This window comes from Trichechus manatus, unplaced genomic scaffold, assembly GCF_000243295.1.
Source record: "Trichechus manatus latirostris isolate Lorelei unplaced genomic scaffold, TriManLat1.0 scaffold00061, whole genome shotgun sequence".
Taxonomy (NCBI): domain Eukaryota; kingdom Metazoa; phylum Chordata; class Mammalia; order Sirenia; family Trichechidae; genus Trichechus; species Trichechus manatus.
In genome coordinates, this window is record NW_004443997.1 from 13,664,565 (window position 1) to 13,683,363 (window position 18,799).

The 18,799-nt window shown below is 38.0% G+C and overlaps 1 protein-coding gene across 1 annotated transcript in view; it reads left to right on the forward strand.

Annotated features, from left to right (window-relative positions):
• The window catches only part of ATXN2 (ataxin 2), a 97,247-nt gene that overhangs the window by 61,920 nt on the left and 16,528 nt on the right, over positions 1-18,799 (forward strand). Inside the window, exons 14-17 of the mRNA XM_023733800.1 lie at positions 5,385-5,689; positions 6,750-6,813; positions 7,398-7,550; positions 7,901-7,967. Of these exons, the coding sequence (XP_023589568.1) occupies positions 5,385-5,689; positions 6,750-6,813; positions 7,398-7,550; positions 7,901-7,967 (589 nt within the window). The remainder of the gene's footprint in view (positions 1-5,384; positions 5,690-6,749; positions 6,814-7,397; positions 7,551-7,900; positions 7,968-18,799) is intronic.

The following is an 18,799-nucleotide window of genomic DNA, read 5'->3' on the forward strand; positions in this document are numbered from 1 at the left end:
TCCATGATCTTTATCGTTTTTGATTTTATATTTAAGTCTTTGATCCATTTTGAGTTAGTTTTTGTGCATGGTGGGAAGTATGGGTCTTGTTTCAGTTTTTTGCAGACGGATATCCAGTTATGCCAGCACCATTTGTTAAAGAGACTGTCTTTTCCCCAGTTAATGGACTTTGGGCCTTTGTCAAATATCAGCTGTTGATAGGTGGGTGAATTTATGCCTGGATTCTCAATTCTGTTCCATTGGTCTGTGTATCTGTTGTTGTACCAGAACCAGGCTGTTTTGACTACTGTGGAGGTATAATAGTTTCTAAAATCAGGTAGTGTGAGGCCTCCCACTTTGTTCTTCTTCTTGAGTAATGCTTTAGTTGTTCGGGGCCTCTTTCCTTTCCATATGAAGTTGGTGATTTTTTTCTCTATCTCGTTAAAAAATGCCGTTGGAATTTGGATCGGGATTGCATTGTATCTGTAGATGGCTTTGGGTAGAATTGACATTTTCACCATGTCGAGTCTTCCTATCCATGAGCAAGGTATCTTTTTTCACTTAGGTAGGTCTCTTCTGGTTTCTTGCAGTAGTGTCTTGTACTTTTCATTGTATAGGTCTTTTACATGTCTGGTTAGATCTATTCCTAAGTATTTTATCTTCTTGGGGGCTATTGTAAATGGTGTTGATTTGATGATTTCCTCTTTGAGGTTCTCTTTGTTGGTGTAAAGGAATCCAAGTGATTTTTGTATGTTTATCTTGTGTCCTGAAACTTTGCTGAAATCTTCTATTAGTTCCAGTAGTTTCCTTGTGGATTCTTCGGGGTTTTCTGTGTATAAGATCATATCATCTGGAAAGAGATACTTTGACTTTTTCCCTACCAATTTGGATGCCCTTTATTTCTTTTTCTAGCCTAATTGCTCTGGCTAGGACCTCTGGCATGCTGTTGAATAAGAGTGGTGATAAAGGGCATCCTTGTCTGGTTCCCTGTTCTCAAGGGGAATGCTTTCAAAGTCTCTCCATTTAGGATGATGTTGGCTGTTGACTTTGTATGAATGCTGTTAATTATATTGAGGAATTTCCCTTCTATTCCTATTTTGTTGAGAGTTTTTATCATGAATTGGTGTTGGACTTTGTCAAATGCCTTTTCTGCATCAATTGATAAGATCATGTGGTTCTTGTCTTTTATTTATGTGATGGATTACATTAATGAAAACATTTTTCATAAGTCCAGTTTACATCTGTCAATATACACACAAGGCTAAAACTCTATGCTGATTTACTTTTTGAAACATTTCCACTTGGAGCTGTCATTATTACCCAATTACAATGACGCTACTGTTGTTTTCATTGATGCCATGTTTTTATAGTCATTGATTTTGTCACTTTCTGGTGTTTTAGCTACAGTATTGTGGTATTTGTATTTGTGAATCTGTATCAGTAACTTTTTTGAGAATGAAGTAGTGATTAAAGGAAAAGAAAAAGTGATATACAGGAATAAAGATTTTCGAGTAACAGTACAGAAAACATTACTAAGGATTCTTTATGGTCTAGTATGGGAAGAGGTCCATTGGGAGGGTAGTGACACCGTGAGTTACTGCACTGGGTAACACCAACCCTAGTGACGCTGCTGAGTCACAGACTTGTCCTTCATGCACAAATTATTGTTTGTGATGGAAATCTTTATAATAATACCATGTCTACATCTTAAGGCAGGTTTTGTTGAACTCTTATCTCGCCTTGATAACTATTTTATTCAACAGTATTTACTGTAATACATTGTAGATATCAAGGTAGACTTTGAGAACAACTCCAGAAATCATCCTGAAACTTAACTTCTTAGAGGGGAGAAAAAAACACTGATTATCAGCCTTTTAAAAAATGGCTGAATCAAAAGATGAACGAATCAAAGGCAAAAGGCAACCCTTCTCTAGCCTGTGTTTTAGCTTTCTGAAAAATCGTAATAATTTGCTGTTAGCTTCATTCTTATTGGCAGCATTCAAAATGTACATGTTATTTCCATACTTGAGAGCACATTTCTGTCGTCACCCGCAATATCCTTAACAGTTATTAATTTAAATTATAAAGCAATATTTAACACATACAAATGATATGAAGAATAGTGAATTAATGCCCATGTACTTACTACCCAGCTTACTAAGTCAAGCTTTCCAACACAGTTAATATTCCTTTGTGTGTCCACCCCTTCTCCACTGCTTCTCCCTCTTCCTTTCCAGAGGATAGGGTTTCTTTCCCATGCAGTTCTTATGTTTACACTGCATATGAATATATCCCTAAAAATAGATAGTATTATTTTGCAGAATCTTAATTTTGATGTAAATGATGACATGCTGTAGGTATTTTTGGCCATTTGTTTTTGTTTTTTTCCCCTTACTATTTTTTTCTCTCTCTCTTTTTTTTTTTTTTTACAGTCATTCAGTCCCCTCTTAGAGTATGTTGTTGCTGGGTGCCATTGAGTTGGTACCAACTCATAGCAACCCTATGTACAACAGAACAAAACACTGCCCAGTCATGAGCCATCCTCACAATCGTTGCTATGCCTGAGCCCATTGTTGCAGCCACTGTGTCAGTCCATCTCATTGAGGGTCTTTCTCTCCTTCTCTGACCCTCTACTTTACCAGGCATATCTCTATAAATTTCCCTATTCAGAACATTTCATATGAATGGAATCACACAATATGTGGTCTTTTGTGACTAGCTTCTTTCACTTAGCGTAATGTTTTCAAGGTTCATCCATGTTGTATCATCTATTAGTACTTTCTTTTTTTTTTTTTGCCAAATCGTATTCTGTTGTGTGGATATACCACATCTTATTTATCATTCATCGATTGATGGACATTTAGATTGTTCCCAGTTTTTGACTATTATGAATAATGCTGCTGTGAATATTCATATACAAGTTTTTGTGTGGACATATGCTTTTATGTCTCTTGGGTACATACCTAGGAGTAGAATGGCTGGGTCATACAATAATTCCATATTTAACCTTTTGAGGAATTGCCAGACTGTTTGCCAAAGTGGCTTCCCCCATGTTACATTCCGGCCAGCAGTGTATGAGAGTTCCTGTTTCTCCACATCCTTGCCAACACTTGCTATTTTTTTCATTTTGATTATAGTCATCTTAGTAAGTGGGTGCGAAATGGTATCTCATTGTGGTTTCAGTTTGCATGTTCCTGATGGCCAATGATGTTGAGCATGTTTTCAAGTGCTTACTGTTCATTTTTATATCTTCTTTGGAGAAATGTCTGTTCATATCCTTTGCTCATTTTTTAATTGGGTTCTTTGTCTTTTTATTACTGATTTAAGAGTTTTTTTCCTATATTCTGTAGACAAGTCCCTCATCAGGTATATGTGTTTCAGATGTTTTCTCCTGTTTATTGTAGGTTGTCTTTTCACATTCTTGATGGCATCCTTTGAAGCACAAAAGTATTTTATTTAGATGAAGTCCACTTTTTCTTTTTATTGTTGCTTGTGCTTTTGGTGTCATAATTAAGAAACCATTGCCTGATTCATGGTCGTGAAAATTTACTACTCTGTTTTCTTCCAAGAGTTACATTTAGGTTAAATTAACTCCCTTTTGAGTTAATTTTTTTATGGTACGAGGTAGAGAATCCAGCTTCTTTGGTTTACATGTGGATGTCCAGTTGTCTCAACCGCATCTGTTGAAAACATTGTTCTTTCCTCTGTTGAATTTCCTTCTCACCCTTGTTGAAAATCAATTGATTGCAAATGTGAGGGTTTATATGTCAGCCCTCCTGCCAGGACCACCCTATCTTGATTAGAGTTAGTATACTTTAAAAGGCTGTAACTTCTTCATTTAATAGAAAACATTTTTGTTGTCATATTATCAGTTCACAACTTTTTGTAAACCTTCGTTAATGCTTGATTGTTGAATTCCAGGTAGGCACAGCATTAAAACTCTCTCTCTTTAGGACTTCTACTCTTATTACTGTTTGGGGCCTGAATAAGCAAATGTATTATTAAGTCTCTTAGGAATAGCTTATCCATAAGGGAACACTGGAAGGCAAAGAAATGTTCTTTTGTTTTGTTTTTTTTAATGTTTGAAGATGAATTCTTCAGATAAAATAATGTTATTAGCTTATATTTATTGATTATTTGCTATGTACCAGCCATTGTTCTAACTACTTAAGTGTTAAGTCCTTTATTGTTCTCACAACCTTTTCAAGCAGATGCTGTTATTATCGTAGTGTGTATACTAGGAAACTGAGACAAAAAGAAGTTAGATAACTTGCCCAAGGTGACATGGCCGGTAAATGACGGCCCTGGCCATCTGTGTGTTTAAGCTTCTAGCATTGCATCTTCCACTCTTGCTGCTTCTGTTTGCTCTCCTTTTCCTTCTGTTTTTCTTGTCGTTTCCTTCAGCTGTCCCTGCTTTTGTTTTCTTCTGTCAAGTATAGCATCTTACATCACCTTCAGCCCGTGATAGCATTTCTTTTGGTCTGCAAACTTAAAAACCCCATCACTTATTTCACTAGTGTCTGTGTCTTCTGCTCTTCTTGATGGTACTTCTGTGGTTTCCTTTTTTACTTATGTTTTCAGACGGTCTCACTGACTAGTGTGTCTAGTCAGATCTCCCTCAGAATCTACCTACCTCTGACCTCCAGTCCACCCCTCTAGGCCAGGCCTCCATCCAGTTTCTCCGCGTCGTCATTTGCCTCCCTCCAGTTCATTCTCCACCAAGCTCTAAGTCTGCTCAGTACTGTACCCTGCTGAAAGTCCTTCAGTGACTTCCTAGTGACTTCCCTGTGGGTGAGTGTGCCATCTCCTGACTCCCTCGTGCACTGGGCCCCACCCTTGTTTGGCCACCAGTGCTTTTCACTTTCATGATAAAGCCATCTTCTCCCTTTCCTTTGGATTTTTAAACATGCTGTTTCTTTTGTTTAGACTATTCCCTTTTCCAAACACCTTCCCCCAACTGTTAATCATCTTTCACACCTAAGATGGGACAACACTTCATTGTGAAGCCTTCTCCTTCTGTAGGTTGCCCTTTCTATAGGTTCTCATAGAGTTTGCCTCATTTTGTTGTTGTCGCTTCTCACCCAGAAGGCAAGCTTTAGAAGGATAGAAATGGAACTATTTCACTTTTTCCATAACCAGCAGGCATACTTTCTGACGTGTGCATGGTAGGCACTCAGTAAGTATTTAACTTTTGAGACTGGGACATTTGAGTGCTTACGTGACTATGGTTGTTTTGTGTCGCCGTTCTGTTAATTACTACCTTATAAAAACATTACTCTTAAGTACAGGAAAAAAACTTATTTAATGCATTTCATGCTTACAGATAATATTATTTTGGTTCTGACCATGGAGAAAATTGATTACTAGAGTTATTTAAAATATTTAAGTACATTTATTTCCTTTAGTTACAGCCAAGTTCGACTTCTGATTCTGTGGATCAACTGCTAAACAAAAACAGAGAGGGAGAAAAATCAAGAGATTTGATCAAAGACAAAATTGAACCAAGTACTAAGGATTCTTTCATTGAGAATAGCAGCAGCAACTGCACCAGTGGCAGCAGCAAGCCCAACAGCCCCAGTATTTCCCCCTCGATACTCAGTAACTCAGAGCACAAGAGAGGACCAGAGGTCACGTCCCAAGGGGTTCAGACTTCCAGTCCAGGATGTAAACCAGAGAAGGATGATAAGGAGGAGAAGAAAGATGCAGCTGAGTGAGTAAACCTGGAATTTAGCACATCCTGTTACTTCATTAACTTTTCTTTAAGGTGTTCAAGTCTTTCCAACCTAAGAAGCTATCTGGCCTTTTAGGCTGCTTTATAAGCAGCCCTCAGTTGACACAAACAACTGGTCTGAACAAATGTCCTCGGAAGTATATTAAGTCAGTGCACCTTGCATTATCTCTCCTTCTCTTTTTGCCCCAGTTTTTGCACCCCAGGGCAAAAACACTAGGCCTGAATTAAGAAAGGCTTTTTCGATAAGTACACGGGGCTTTGGGAAGTGACTGGCTTTTGGGACCTATCCCCCTGGATCTTGCTGTGTTGCTAGGACTTAGAACTGCCACTGCCAGTAAGAAAGAGAAGTATCTGATGTCCCTACTGGGAATTCAAAGTGGTTTTTATCAGAAATGCTGTTTCAGTTAATGGTTAGATTTGTTAAGATAGACTTGATGCTGTACATCGGTATATTATCAATTTTATGGACTTTTGTGGGCTAGTCTCAGAAGCTAACTATCATTTTATTTGTGTATGTCGGTTTCCAAACAACCCAGTTACAGATGAACTTTTAGAACTCAGCTTGTTGATAAGTTGAGGACAACTTATTCTTGATTTGAGGCAAAAATTTTAGTAGAGCTATGGTTTTTCCCAAGGTATGTCATGTAGAAAACACCTTGTCACATTAAAAAATAGTACATGCTAGAGAACCTGTGTGAAGGACTGGTTCTGGGGATGCTTTGTCCAGGTGTGCTGTCTTTTTCAGTTCAGGTGTTTGTTGATTGCCTTTGGGAGAAACAGTTGCATAGTATGCACCTTTTTTTTCTTTTTTTTTAACTATCCTTTTCTGGCCACTTTTCTTTATCAGATTAAGGAGTGGGAGATATAGGTGTGTTTTGTGTTTTCTTCTTTTTTAGTAAAGAGGATTAATGCTCTTCTAGTGTGAGTTGTTTAAATCTGATGGTTAGCAGTTTTTAAGAAATTATCAAGTATGGAAGATTTTAGAGAAACGTAAGTTCCATGCAGATTTCACTGCCCTGTGTGTTTCTTTCTTGTTTAGGCAAGTTAGGAAATCCACACTGAATCCCAATGCAAAGGAGTTCAACCCTCGTTCCTTTTCTCAGGTAAGTTTGTTACTCTATTTGAGCTAATACAGTCTCTGAAAAAAATCGATTTATGATTAGTAGTAAATTCCTTCTTCCATACCTGCCCTCTAAATTCAGTTGTATGCTAAAACAACTTTTAGTTAAGTTCTTTTTTCTTACATGGTCATTAATGCATATTTTTGAGTCATACAAAAGATCCTTGTTTTGTTATCAGTTAGATGTGATCTTGGGCAAATCTTCGCATGTGAAGAAGGTTGGCTAGCTAGACTCTCAGACTCGTAGATAAACTGTTATCAGTATTCTGAATTTGTAAGAAGATATTTATTTTTGAATTATTTTGAACACTTTATCTAGTTCCTTAAAAGTTACTACCGCTGTTTTTAATAAAAATATTGATTCATTGGCAAAGTTTAACTTTCTACCAAACCAGTTTTCCTTTTATTTGAAACATGTGGAAGTTTATTTTCTATAAGCTTTTATCATTGAAAGGGACGAGTTAAAAGCAAGTGAAAAGTAAAATGATTGGGAAAACCAGTCTTCAAATTGCAGTAATAGTTAACTTTTCACCTTAAGATGTTTGAGTTCTGTTTATATTTTTATAGCCAAAGCCTTCTACCACCCCAACTTCGCCTCGGCCTCAAGCACAACCGAGCCCGTCTATGGTGGGTCACCAGCAGCCAACTCCAGTTTATACTCAGCCCGTTTGTTTTGCACCAAACATGATGTATCCAGTCCCAGTGAGCCCAGGCGTGCAAGTAAGTCATAGAGTTTGATTTTTACCGAGTACTCTTCAGGTGTGCAGTGACTGAGGCAGTGATGGTATTTGAAAGGGGGTGGCATGTGGTGGTGTGGTGTATTACAGGTATAAGGACATAAATCTGAGAATGTTTCCTGGTGAAGAGCCATATGAGGAAATTGATTTAGATTTACTGAAGTTTGGAGTTTGTCCTTTTAGCTATGGGTATAATTTTTCTTTTTTTAATGATTATTAGAGTGTCAGGAAAGCTTCTCAGAGTTAGCTCTCTAGTAGTGAATGATAGAAGAATATATTCTTATTATGATAAGAACCTAATCTTCATTTTTTTTTACTTTTAACTCCCTCAAGCCTTTATACCCAATACCCATGACGCCCATGCCAGTGAACCAAGCCAAGACATATAGAGCAGGTAAAGGTGAGAATAATCCTGCCCGTGTTTGCTTGTAGTCTGCATGCTGCATGAATTAAGTAACTCAACTTAAAGTGAATGAATATTTGTAGGTCATCTTCTTTGACTTTTGATGAGGCTGTGCATTGTCTTCTGAGGACCAACATTACTTAAGGATCCATGTGCACTTTTATGAACAAAAACAGGAGAAATGCTCATCAGTTGGACAGTTAAAGGAGCCCTAGTGGTGCAGTGGTTAAGCCCTCCATTGCTAACTGAAAGGTCGGCGGTTCAAACCCACCAGCTGCTTCACAGGAGAAAGATGTGGCAGTCTGCTTCCGTAAAGATTACAGCCTTGGAAACCCTATGGGGCAGTTCTTCTCTGTCTTGTAGGGTCGCTCTGACTCGAAATCGACTCCATGGCAGTGGGTTGTGTACCAGTTAAGCTATCCATGTCCTCTTCAAAAAGAATGATTGAATTCTGAGATTTTCGGCGTTAAATTTAAAAGGTTTGCTAGATTAATTTACCAGATTGGCGACCTTCTTATTTTATACTAACGTACAGTTCTTTTCCCAAAGTCTAGATTGTCTTTTGAAGCAGAGAGCAACTCCAGAAACCAATGTCAGAATCCTATTAGAGGGATGTTTCCTCATCTATAAAATGAGGGAGTTATATGATCTAGTATTCTATACTTGTGTAATTAAAGAGCCTTCATAGAAAAAAACACGTATTTACCTTAAAAGGAAGTCTTTTAGTATTGAAAAATGCCCAAGAATTCCTTTTTACTATCCAGTTAATTGATAGCAATTAATTACTATCATTTTATTGAGAAACAATAAAAAATAGGGTGATTTATGTATTTTTTTAAAAGGCACTTCTCAAAGCCTAATAATACTCTTCTGACATAAAAATTAGAACTTTTTCCATTGTTAGATTAATAAGCTTTCTTACTAGTTGGAGTTACTGTGATTTTGTGGGTATTCATAATGAAAATGCTTACTCTTTTTTTTTTAGTATATACAATATCCTATAACTTTGCTGTAGAACACTTGAACCTGTTGATGAAAGAACTCTACCTGAGATAATTAGTTATAGAATTAAGTTTATTGTGAGGGCCTGAAAAAGTTCAGGGAAGAAAAGTTTCTCTTAGTGCCATTTGGAGTGAGTGTTCAGTATTCAGGTGTTCATATATTACTACCTGGTTTTGCTGTCTTCAGTGCTTACTTAAAACCATGCAGTGGGGACATTTTTGTGTTAAAATGTGAAAGATCATCACAGTGAAAGCAAGCACTACAGTGTAGCTCTCTGACCTGAGGATAAGATGCAGTTTAACTTCAGAAGGCACTGTCATTTTAATAGAGGAGAAACGATGTACTCTGAGCGTACCTCAGGCAGTTTTACATAGGCATATCTAACAGGACAGAACAGGCACATTGCGAAGAATTTCACCTGTGAACATGTGCTATCCTAACAAGCTGGGAAGTGAGAGGGTATTTGCTTTGCCTATAATTCAGATTCAGGGATTATCAAGATTTTGCCGTTTGCCTTTTCTGTGCTCTTTCCTTTGCTGAAGTATTTAAAATAAATCCCAGACATCATATCATTTCATTCCTTCATACTCAGTATTGTCTTTTAAAAATACAGACATTTGTCTTAGGTAGCCAGAGTGCTGTTATCACACTTTACAAACTGAACAGTAATCCCATGGTATCGTCTAATAACCACACATAATGAAATTGCCCTGATTGAGTCAAGAATATAGTTTTACAAGATCTACACAGGTTGTGTAGTATATCCCACATTCTAAATTTGTCTGTTTGCTTTGTGTCATTGATTCGATTCAGGTTCAGCGTTTTTGGAGGGGAAGTAGAACAGGAATGCTTAGTAGATGGTCCTGTGTGCTTTCTGTTGCATCACGTCGGGAGGCACACAACATTGGGGCTTGCTTAGTTATGGTCAGATGGATTAATCGGCTCAGATGAGGATAGCCTGATCCCCCATTATAAAGTTTTCTATTGATTTTTCAACTAATTCATTGATGATTGATGCTTGATACCATTATTTCGTTAGGGCTGTGGTTCTCAAATTTTAGCGTGCAGCAGAATCACTTAGGGGATTTGTTAGAACATAGATTGCTTGGTCTCAGCCCCAGAGTTTCTCATGCAGTAGGTTTGGGGTATAGCCTGAGAATTTACATTTCTAGTACAATTTATAACCAGTTTGTTCCCTGATGATGCTGTTGCTGCTGGTCTGGGACCATACTGTGTTTTTTTGTTTTTAATTGTGCTTTAGGTGAAACTGTACAGAGCAGATTAGTTTCTCATTCAATAGTTAAATACACAAATTGTTTTGTGACATTGGTTGCAATCCCTGCAATGTGTCAACACTCTCCCCTTCCACACCCCAATTCCCCGTTTCCGTCCATCCATTATTCCTGTCCCTTCCTGCCTTCTCGTCATTGCTTTTGGGCAGGTGTTGCCCTTTGATGTCATATACATGATTGAACTAAGAAGCACATTCCTCATGTGTGTTAATGTTTGTTTTATAGACATGTCTAATCTTTGGTTGGAAACCCTGGTGGCATAGTGGTTAAGAGCTATGGCTGCTAACCAAAAGTTCAGCAGTTCCAATCCACCAGGCGCTTCTTGGAAACACTGTGGAGCAGCTCTACTCTGTCCTGTAGGGGTTCTATGAGTCAGAATCGACTCGACGGCAGTGGGTTTGGTTTGTTTTTTTTTTTTAATCTTTGGTTGAAGTGTGCACTTTAGGAGTGGCTTCAGTTCTGGGTTAAAAGGGTGTCCAGGAGCCATGGGTTCTTCCAGTCTCTGTCAGACCAGTAAGTCTGGTCTTTTTCTTATAAATTTGAATTTTGTTTTACATTTTTCTCCTGCTCTGTGGGACCATACTTTGAAAACCACTGCAATAGGGTTTTAAAAATGATGATTTCTGAATTCCTAGCCTTTTTTCCTGCATTTACTAGTTAGAATCGTTCTATAAGGGACTTTCCTTTTCAACTAGGGCTGTTTGGGTATTCCGAAATAGCTTGTACAGGAAAGGAAGAATATTTGTTTAATTCTTTGTATGCCCATTTTCAGAGTGAGTTATTGGTGCCTTTGTTATTTCCAGTAGCATCCAGTGAAGTTTTTTTTCTTTTAAGGATATCCCCCTCTCTCCTCTAATATTATTGTGGTAAAATATATATAATAAAACATTTGCCATGTTAACCATTTTTAAGTGTACAAATTCAGCGACGTTAATTATATTAACTATGTTGTGCTACCATTACCACCGTCCATTTCCAGAAGTTTTTCATCACCCCAAACAGAAACTCAGTACCCTGTAAGCAGTAACGCCCCACTTCTCCTAGTCACTGGTAACCACTAATAAACTTTGGTCTCTATGTATTTGCCGATTCTAGATATTTCATGTAAGTGGGATCATACAATATTTGACCTTTCGTGACTAATTTGTTTCACTCAGCATAATGTTTTCAAGGTTCATCCCATTTGTAGCATGTATCAGATCTTCATTCCTTTTTCTGACTGAAAAATATTCCATTGTATGTATATGCCTGTGGTTTTTGTTTATTCATTCGTTTCTTGATGGGCACTTAGGTTCTTTCCACCTTTTGGCTGTTGTGAATAATGGCTGCAGTGAACTTTGGTGGACAAGTGTCAGTTTGAGTTCCACCTTCTAAGTCTTTGGGGTATATACCTGCGAGTGGAATTGCTGGGTCATATGGTCATTCTGTGTTTAACTTTTTGAGGAGCTCTTTCTTCTATCTATTTTAAAAATATTATGAATGCATGGATTTCTATATATTCAGGTATCATTTTGCTGCTCCAATTGTCTCATCTTTGGTCAATGGAACCCCTTCCAGCTGGCTCCTGTGTCCTTGTGACAAACCAAAAAAGATCCAAACCCGGTGCCGTCGAGTTGGTTTCAACTCATAGTGACCCTATAGTACAGAAAAGCACTGCACCGTAGGGTTTCCAAGGAGCAGCTGGTGGATTTGAACTGCTGACCTTTTATTTGGCAGCCAGGTTGTGTCCTTGTGGCACTACTCATTTATCTTTGACAGTTTCCTTCCTTTCTGCTACAGATAAGCTGTCTCAGGCTAATCATTTTCTAACTCCTTACCTGTGTCAGTTATTCATCCAAGGAACCCAGATTCCTTTTGCTGGGGAATGGTATTTAGTAACCATTATCTGGGTCATTGGCTCTGCTGTTTGCTGTTGCATTATTAGTTCTAGGCCTTTTCAGTGAACAAAATTAAGGAATATCACTTTTTTCCTTTTCAAAAATACAGAAATCATAATGTTTCCAACTCAGATTAACATTGCAAGATTTGTACTATGACTTAACGCTTGCATCTCTTACTGTCTTACACTGAAAAATCTTGGTTACTGAAATTTTTTATCTGTCACATAACAAATTATCCCCAAAACTTAGCAGCCTAACACAACAAGCATTTGTTATTTCACACAGTTTCCGAGGATTAGGAGTCCGGGAGGGGCTTAGCTGGGCAGTTCTGCCTGAGGGTTTCATGAAGTTGTAGATATCTGTTGGCGAAGGCTACAGTCATCTGAAGGTTAACTGGGGCTGGAGGATCTGCTTTCAAAGTCACTCACCACCATTGGCAGGAGGCTGGATTCCTGGCCACTTGGGCTTCTCCATAGCGCTTTTTATGATGTGACATCTGACTTCACCCAAAGTACTCAGAGAGAGACTGACCTGAACAGAAGCTGCAGTGTGTTTTATAACCTAATCTCAGAAGTGGCTCACCATGACTTCTGACATACACCATGTGGAGGGGACTACAGAGGTGTTAGTACCAAGAGGTGTGGTCATTGGAGCCATCTTAGAGCTTGGTTTATTTATACGTTTCCTATAATTTGCATGGGGCCCTGGTGGCTCAGTCATTAAGCGTTTGGCTGCTAACCAAAAGGTCGGCAGTTCGAATCCACCAGTCACTCCTTGGAAACCCTATGAGCAGTTCTACTCTGTCGTATAGGGTCGCTATGAGTCGGAATTGCACAATTTGCGTTAATACATTTTCAAAATGTTTGTTGTCTAATTGTTATATATGGAATAAAATTTAATATTTCTTTTGAGTATTACTTGTCTTTAGTACATATTTCACTAGATGTACAGTCAAAATAGTGTCTTCTGTAGTCACTAAGTGATCATGTCAGCAACTTGATACACAGGTAGGTTCATCTGGTTGAGGTTTGATTTTGTTTTTTATCTGCAAAATGTCTGTGTGCTTTCCAAGTGAAAAGTATATAACAAGATACATTCAGAGAAGTCCTGTTGCATCCCAGTCTCCACCCTATACCTTCCCTGATCACCCTGTGATTATTTTAAATTATTTTTTACTGATCCTTACAGTGTTTCTTCTTGCAAATATAAAAAAATATACGTTCGTTTATTTTTAAGAATAGCTTTATTTATGTATTTCACATACCATACAATTCATTCATTTAAAGTATACCAAACCAAAACCAAGCCCACTGCCACTGAGTCAGTTCCGACTCATAGCGACCCTATAGGACAGAGCAGAACTGCCCCATACATAGAGTTTCCAAGGCTGTAATCTTTACGGAAGCAAACTGCGACATCTTCCCACAGAGCGACTGTTAGGTTCGAACCACCGACCTCTTGATTAGCAGCCAAGCTAACCACTGCGCCACCAGGGCTTCTTTAAAGTATACAGTTCAGTGGTTTTTAGTATATTCAGAGTTGTGCAGCCATCACCACAGTTAATTTTGGAACAATTTTTATCATCTCCAAAAGAAACCCCATACCCATTAGCAGTCACCCCCTCGTTCTCCCTTCTGCCCCCGTATACACACCCTACCAAACCAAAAAATCAAACCCATTGCTGTTGAGTCGATTCTGACTCATAGTGACCCTATAGGACAGAGTAGAACTACGCCACAGGGTTTCCAAAGAGCGACTGGTGAATTGGAACTGCCAGCCTTTTGGTTAGCAGCCAAACGCTTAACCACTGTGCCACCAGGGTTCTGTATATTAAATGAATCTGTTTATATGCAGTGTTCAGAATAGGCAAATCTGTAGAGACTAGGCATGCTAAACTACTTTTTCTCTGTATAGATTTGCCTTTTCTGGACATTGCATATAAATAGACTCGTATAATATGTGCTGTTTTCTAACTGACTTATTTCATCTATATTGTAGCATGAGTCAGTACTCCATTCCTTCTTACTGATGAATAATATTCCATTGTGTAAATATACCACATTGCTTATCATTCGTCCTTTGATGGACTTCTGAGTTTTTCACTTTTTGGCTACCGTGAATAATGCTGCTGTGAACATTAGTGTACAAGTTTTTGTGTGGACCTATGTTTTCATTTTTCTTGGGTATATGCTTAGGAATATAATTGCTCTGTTGGAACTGCCGAACTTTTCCAAAGTGGCTGCACCATTTTACATTCCTGTCAGTAATGTGTGAGGGTTCCAGTTTCTCCACATCCTTGCCAGCACTTGCTGTTGACTTTCTTTTTCACTTTAGCCTTCTTAGGGAGTCTGAAGTAGTACTTCATTGTGGCTTTAATTTGCATTTTCCTGATGACTGCTGATATTGAACATCTTTTCATACGTTTATTGACCATTTGTATATCTTTTTTTGAGAGATGTTTATTCAGATTCTTGACCTAGTTTTTATTGGATTGTTTGTCTTAATTACTGAGTTGTAAGGTCTTTATATATTCGGAAAACAAATCCCTTATCATATAAATAATTTGCAAGTATTTTCTCCCACTGTGTGGATTTTCTTTTTACTTGCTTGTTGGTGTCCTTGGAAGCACAAAAGTTTCTAATTTTGATAAAATAACAATTGTAAAAATGGCTTGGGGGTGGTGTCTGGCCTCCTCTAACTTCACAAGGGGGAAGGAGAATCAAGATCAACAGCCCAAGGCTGATTCCTGTGAAGTGGAGGTCAGACACGCCTCCTCTCTCCACCATCTTTACCAATTCTGACACCAGCTGTCCCTCCCATAACATCTCTACTTCTCTGCTGGGTTTGATAATTCATTGCAATGGTCACACAGAACTCACAGACTATACTTATGCTTACAGGGTTTATTAGGGAAGTAACAGGTCACAATTCAGGTTCAGAAATGCTCAGGATTCCGTTCTTCCATCAGGACAGCCTCTTCCCATCAGTGCTTACAGGCATGCCTGTCTCTGGCCCTCAGCCTCTGTCTTGCTTGAGCAAGAGTCACGAAGCTGTTTTAGCTCTGCTGATAAATGCCCAGAGGCACCGCCACTCAGCTTTCTCGCTCCGTGGGCCAGGAAGCCCACTGCATCGTCTCCTGCTGGTCTTTCCTTCTCCATTTCTCTACCACCACTTCTCTGGCTTTCCTTCCTTGGTAGAGGTGGGATCCTTTCTCTGCTCTGGAATTGGCTCTGTTTTAAGACAAAACTGACCAATTCCATTGGTGGGCCACAATTACCCTTTTTGCACGGTCCCACTCAGTAACCTAGTTGGAAGTTACAAGAGCATGGCAACAAAAGCCACACAAAAGCGATCCATCGCACAGAAAGAGTTGATCTATTTTATCTTTTGTTGTTCTGTGCTTTTGGTGTCTCATCTAAGAAACCATTCCCTAAGTCAAGGTCGCAAAGATTTACTCCTGTGGTTTCTTCTAAGAGTTTTATAGTTCTAGCTCTTAAAATTAGGTCTGTGATCCATTTTGAGTTAATTTTTGCGTATGGAATGAGGTAGGGGTTTGACTTCATACTTTTTGCACGTGGCTATCCAGTTGTCTAAGCACCATTTTTACAGACCATTCTTTCCCTATTGAATTGTCTTGGCACCTTTGTAGACATTTATTTTTATTTCTCTTGCAACCTACGCAAAATAAAACATGCTATATGTACTGTTCTACACCTTTTTTCTTTTTAATGTATCCTAGGAATTACTGCCTGTCAGTATATAAAGATTTTCCTCATTCTTTTTTTTTTATTTGGGTTGTTTGTCATGTTGTTGAATTGTAAGAGTATGGATGACTACAAGTCCTTTGTCACCATATGTATTCCAAACATTTTATCACAGTCTGTTTATTGGCTTGCCTTTCCATTCTTTTAAGTGTTTTTCATAGAGCAGAAGTTTTACATTTTGAAGTCCATTTTATCAGTTTTTTGGTATGGTTTATGGTTTTATTTCCAATCTTTGCATACTCCAAGGTTGCAAGGATTTTCTCCTGTGTTTTTTTCCAGAAGTTTTATACTTTCTAGCTTTCTTCCCTTTTTTCTGAGTTTTACCTTTGGATTTTAGTTTATAGTTTTTAGGATTTTTCCCATTCCCATAGTAGTAAAATAATTCATCGACCTTTCTCTTCCAGAATTTATGTAACTTTGTTTTTTACATCTAAATTTCTGATCTGTTTGGAGTTTACCTTGGTATACAATGTAAGGAATGAATCCAATTTACCTTGTCCAAATGGCTACCCAAAAAAAATTTTAGCCAATTTTATTATTCTGTAATTTACATGAAATAAACATTTTGATGATTTTTGACAGATGTATTTATCATGTAACTGCCACCTCAAGCAGGATGTAGAACATTTTCATCATCCCAAAAGGTTTCTTTGTGTCCCTTCTCTGTCAAGCCCTACTCCACTACCCCATCTCTAGGCAGTAGGTCATCTACTTTCTCTCACTGTAGATTGTTGTTGTGTACGATCAAGTCGATTCCAAATGATAGCAGCCATATAGGACAGAGAGGAACTTCCCCGTAGGGTTTTGTAGGCTGTAATCTTTACGGGAGCAAATCGCCGCGTCTTTTCTCCCATAGAGTTCGAACCACAGATCTTTCCGGCTGGCTGCTGAGTGCTTTAACCATTGTGCCTCCAGTGCTTGTTTGACTGTAGATTAGGTTTGTTTTTTCTAGAGTTTTATATAAATGAAGTCGTACACTATATGGTTTTTAGTGTCTGTCTGCTTTTGTGCCCCGCATAATAATTTAAGATATTTCATGTTATCTCGTGTATCAGTTTGTTCCTTTGTACCACTGAGTGGCATTCCATTTTATATTACAATTAGTTCATCCATTCACTGGGCATTTGGGTTATTTCCAGTTTTTGGCTGTTACGAATAAAGCTGCTGTGAGTATTCGTGTGGACATCTGTTTCATTTCTCTTGCTCAGATACTCAGAATTGGAGTTGCTGAATTCTATATAAATACGTGTTTAAATTTAAAAGAAACTGGCGAATTGTTTTCCATAGTGACTGTATCATTTTACATTCTACTGACTAAGCTGTGTATGAGAATTCCAGGAGCTTCACATCCTTGCCAACATTTGGTTTTGTCCATCTTTTTAATTTTAGCCAGTTTAATGGGTTGTAGTGGTATATCTCATTGTGGTTTTAATGTACATTCCCCTGATGATGACTTTTCTTGAGCGTCTTTTCATGTGTTTATTGCCTGTTTGTATATCTTCTTTTGTAAAGTATCTATTTAAATCATTTTCCTGTTTTTACTGTGAATTCTAACAGTTTTTTAAAATAAATCCTGGATACAAGTCCTTTATTAAGTATTGTAAATATTTTTTCCCACACTGTGGCTTGCTCTTAACCAGAATTTTCTTTCTTCTTCTTCTTTTTTTTTTTGAGGTGCTGATGTTAGTTTTGATGAAGTCCCATTTATAAAATATTTCTTTTATGGTTCAAGCTTTTTTGTTTCGTAACTAAGAAGCCTTTGCCTACCCTAGGTCCTGAATATTTTTATGTTTTCTTCTAGAAGTGTAACAGTTTTAGCTTTTACTATTCAGTGTACAGTCGATTTCAAGGTGATTTTTGTTTAGGGTATGTGGTAGTGATTGGGGTTCACTTTTTTCCAGATGCATGTCCGGTTTTCCAGCACGGACTGTTTTCCTATTGAATTCTCTTGGCATTTTTATAGAATTGACTTAACCCTCTATATGTGGGTCTTAAGCCAGTCTTCAGATACTGTCAGGAGTTGTTTCCCTATCCTCCAAAAGCAATCACTGAGGGATTTTTTTGTTGTTTAGATTTGTTTTTTGGTATCAGCATGAACTCCCAAATTTTAACATTTGATTTGCCTGTTAGCATTTGTAAATTTTAAGTGAACTTTGGGGAGAATTAATATCTTTATGATGTTGATTCTTCCTATCCAAGAACAAATTATGCCTTCCCGCTTGTTAAAATCTAGTTCCCCTATCTTCCGTAGTATTGTAAAGTTTTTTTCATAAAGGTTTTGCACATTTCTTTGGTTTATGTTACAGAAATTTTCTTTTTTTATTGTTAATGTAAATTGGGGTCTTTTCTTCCATTGCATCTTCTAACTAGTTACTGTTTGTCTCTCTGTCTGTGTATATATATGTATGTATGTATGTATGTATACACACACACGGAGGCTATTGCTGTCTGTTAATTTTATATCCTGCTGCTTTACTAAACTCTAATCATTTGAGGTGTTTGGGAAATGTATTTTTAATGTCTTTCAAATGACAGGCAAAGTCAAGGGCTTAGTTCTGAAATGTAGTCATGGATTGTATGAGGCATATCTTTCCTTCATGGTAGTAGGACCTTTGCCCAAAACCACCTCTTTGCCCTCTTGCTGCATGCTGTAGAGCTGTGTCTTTTGCAGCCTGTAAGAGAAATGGAAAATATGCCAAAGTCTAGGACTTACTTAACGTAAGACAGGATTTCTTAGCCTTGACACTATAGACATTTGGGGACAGATATTCTTTGTGTTGGGGGAAGGTATCATGTGTACTGTCGGATGTTTAGCAGCACCCCAGGCCTCTTACCACTAGATGCCAGTAGCGACCCTCCCTCCCCAATTGTGACAACCAGAAGTGTCTCTG